Below are 3,527 nucleotides of genomic sequence, written 5' to 3'. Positions count from 1 at the left end.
ACATCCCCTTTCATCAGCAGTGCTAATATCTTCCTTCTTTTTGATGTTTCTGTGCCCACGAGTGTTTCTGTTTTCGGATGCAGATTATAGAACTAACATGTATCAGGACAAGTAGAGGAAGACAAGAGGAGAATAAGTGGATGAGAAGAGGACAGATGTATGAAAAGACCATGAGATCCGTGGGTTTGTTTATCCTCTTTGTTCCACTTTACAGTGTGTGTGTGTGTGTGTGTGTGTGTGTGTGTGTGTGTGTGTGCATCCAAAAACAGCATAATGTGGAGAGGAGGAGCTATTTTTATTTATGAAGCACTGACTGATCTAAATATTTCTTCTGTGCATCCACGGAGGCGAACAATGGCAGCTGACGTTCATCATCACGAGAATGACAAGGAAAGAGACAAAGAAAAAGCTCAGGCATGTGCACTTATTTGTTTACGATGATGACAATTTCAAAATGTGAATTCTTATATTTTGAAACATTTTGTTGATTTATAATCATGATGTGTTGATTTATGGGAAATTCAGGGATGCATGAGTCTTAAAGGCACAAGAGCAACTTTCCCAATAGTTACAGGATTTCTTTAAACATTTTAAAACACTGTATCTATTGTGGCATATAGTAATCTAACTCTTACGTCTCACAGGATACTCCAAACCCTATCTCACTGCTCATTCAGGACTAAACTGTAGTGAGATTCAGTGAGACTTCAACTATTTCTCATTGCTAAATACATCTCTGAAATCAGGAAAACCTGTTTGTCCAGTCTTCATGTGGAGTGGTGAGGGCAGTGGTATCATGCTATCATGACGGGCCCTAAGGCACTCTAGTTACTTGTTATGTGCCTAAACAGCTACTGTACAATAGAGACTTGACACTGGATAACACCAACATCAACCAGAAATCAGCATTGCATAAATGTGTAGGTATTAAATAAGGAATTGTTCTTTTAATTGAACAGTTTTTATACCTTATTTGTAGTTTATGTAGTGTAAGCATATATTTTATAACATATTTTGTTATATTTTATTATTGGCTATTTGACAAAAAAAAAGAAAAGAAAAACATGATGGTGATGGTTTGCCTTTTCAATTGCACATGAAGCACATGGCACCAAATGTGAGCTGTACTTTGAACACAGGCATATATCTAAGGTGGCAATCTAAATTACTCATACGGCCCAGTTTTCTGCCCATATCTCTATGGGCCCTCTCACCCCACGGGCCCTAATGCAACTGCCCTGCCTTCACTGTCTATTTTAAGCCCCTGGGTGAGGGTATTGACTATATTTTATGGTCTTAGTAGTATAAAAATAGTATAAAATCAAAGTTGAATGTTGGTTTGTGAGCTTTAATGTGAGCACTAGTGAATGGGCAATAGCTTTCAAAAGGGACACAGAAATCATTATGGCTCCTGACTGCGGTAGTGAAGGGACGTGAGCATATTTACTCAGCTGTACTGCAGTACAATTTGAGGTACTTGAAATTTACTAGTATTTCTATTTGATCTTATGCTTCTAGCTACTCCACTACATCTCAGAGGCAAAGACTGTACATTTCTGACTCTGAAGACTGTTGTTTTAGATCAGTCAGCCTATATGAAATATGATGAATTTTACAGATTATATTGAGCAGTTAAATTAGCTTTAACTCAACCAGCTGCATATCCACTATCGTAATCCAAACATACCATAGGCTATATATCTTATTGCATAACAAGCACTTTCACTTTTCTTCTAAGACTGTATTTCAAATGAAGATATTGAGAAACATTTTATTGCCATAGACTTCTCTGAAAACTTAATTTTTTATTAAAAAGAAGGTTTTCTTTAACCATTAGTTAAGGTGGTGGATTGAAAATGTATGACACAGCAGACGAAAATCACAACAAACATTTTATTCACATAAGATAAACAATGTAAAAATGTGAATTAAAGTGCATCCCATATCAGGGTTTCCATCAAACTATTATGACAGTCATTACTGTCCAGACTTTCAAAGGCAGTAAAGCTTCGATTAGTTCAAAGGGGACCTTCTTCCCACCTCTGGACAAACCAGGTAGAGTTCTGTGTCCAGCTGCAGTCCAGCTGCAAAGTCCTTCATCCACTGCAGAAAATGCTCCTAAGACAAGATACAGCTGTTGTTCTTCTTCAGTGGTGGTCTCCTCTTGACCGCTGGCCTTGGCACCGTGTCTCTTCGCTTCCACGCCGCAGGGTTCAGCCGGGGCGGCAGGTTCACCTGCTGCAGCAGCGCGCCAAACACTCCGACCGTGTTCCCACCTGTGCGCGCGGACGCCTCCACGAAGTTGGCTTCCCACTCACCTTCCACTGTGGCCATGACATCAGCCGCCTGCAGCACGCGACCCTCAGTGTCTGTCAGGTCTGCCTTGCTGCCGACCACGGTGATGGGCGCGCTCTTGCCGCCCCGCAGCTCCAGGATCTCGTCGCGGAGCCGCCGCACCTCCTCCAGGGACCCGGGGTCGTCCACCGCGTACACGAGCGCGAACGCGTCGCTGTGTCGGATGCTAAGCTCCCGCATGGCCGGGAAGGAGTAGCTCCCGCTCGTGTCCAAGATCTCCAGGCGCATCTTCCCAGACCCCGCAGTGTCGTACTCTAGCACATGGAGCTCTTCGACTGTGCGCGTGTACTTGTGCTCGAAGTGGTCGTGGAGGAAGCGGCGGATGAGCGCGCTCTTGCCGACCCCGGCTGCCCCGAGGAACACCAGCCGGACCTTGTTGGGACCCTCCGACGGAGACATGCTGAGCTGAGGTGTGTGACTGACTGGAGCGCGCAGCGATCCTGCTTCGGTGGTGCCAGCTGCTCTCTGCTCTCCACCCAGCACTTAAGGGCATTTATACTCTGACCACCGCTGCTCTCCACCAATCATCTCCCTCCTTCTCCCCCTCTGTCTATCTGTCTCATGAGTTTGATTCAGAATATAGGTCAAGTAGTTGGGACTTTAATTCCAGACCACGCAGCACTGTGACATTTGGCAGCATGGAAACACAAATGCATTTAATGTATTTTTACTAGTTTGTCAACAATCACCCGGCATATTAGAGATGCCCACACTGGTCACACATGCACTTGCACTTGTTTACATCTCCAATGAGTCATGGAACATGGAGCAGTCATCACTGCAGCTTCCATAGAAACTTTAAAATCATACCAGCAGGTAGACCTGGTCATATATCATATCCGCACCATACTGTTTAGTTTATAAATGTGCTGATAAGATTAGCACTTGCAGCCATACAGGATATTTGCCCAACAAACTCCAGTCCTCATCATAGCCTACTCAGTGCTGAGAGAAAGATAGGCTGGTCAGATAATAATTTGAGTAAAGTAAAAGTAGGCTACTTATCAGCAACTCAAGTAGCCTAACAGCTACCAATTACCAATACTTCATTCCAGTCCAGGTGACATAACATACATTAAGTGCAATAACAACATCTGCCTGTTATCACTGATTATTAGTAATGCGATAAAGGTATTTTTCTGGGTTGACCATGTCAAGTTGCACCATGTACA

At 43.5% G+C, this 3,527-nt stretch overlaps 1 protein-coding gene across 1 annotated transcript; it reads right to left on the bottom strand.

Moving 5' to 3' along the window:
* Nucleotides 1–1,915: 1,915 nt before the first annotated feature.
* LOC117255954 (GTP-binding protein Rhes) lies at nucleotides 1,916–2,808 on the bottom strand. The gene has a single exon (XM_033625220.2). The coding sequence runs from the start codon at nucleotides 2,752–2,754 to the stop codon at nucleotides 2,119–2,121; it is 636 nt and encodes a 211-aa protein (XP_033481111.1). The 5' UTR covers nucleotides 2,755–2,808; the 3' UTR covers nucleotides 1,916–2,118.
* Nucleotides 2,809–3,527: the final 719 nt, after the last annotated feature.

This window comes from Epinephelus lanceolatus, chromosome 3, assembly GCF_041903045.1.
Source record: "Epinephelus lanceolatus isolate andai-2023 chromosome 3, ASM4190304v1, whole genome shotgun sequence".
NCBI classification, from domain to species: Eukaryota; Metazoa; Chordata; class Actinopteri; order Perciformes; family Serranidae; genus Epinephelus; species Epinephelus lanceolatus.
Note: the sequence above shows the minus strand (reverse complement) of the source record. Positions and strands in the feature narration are given on the sequence as shown.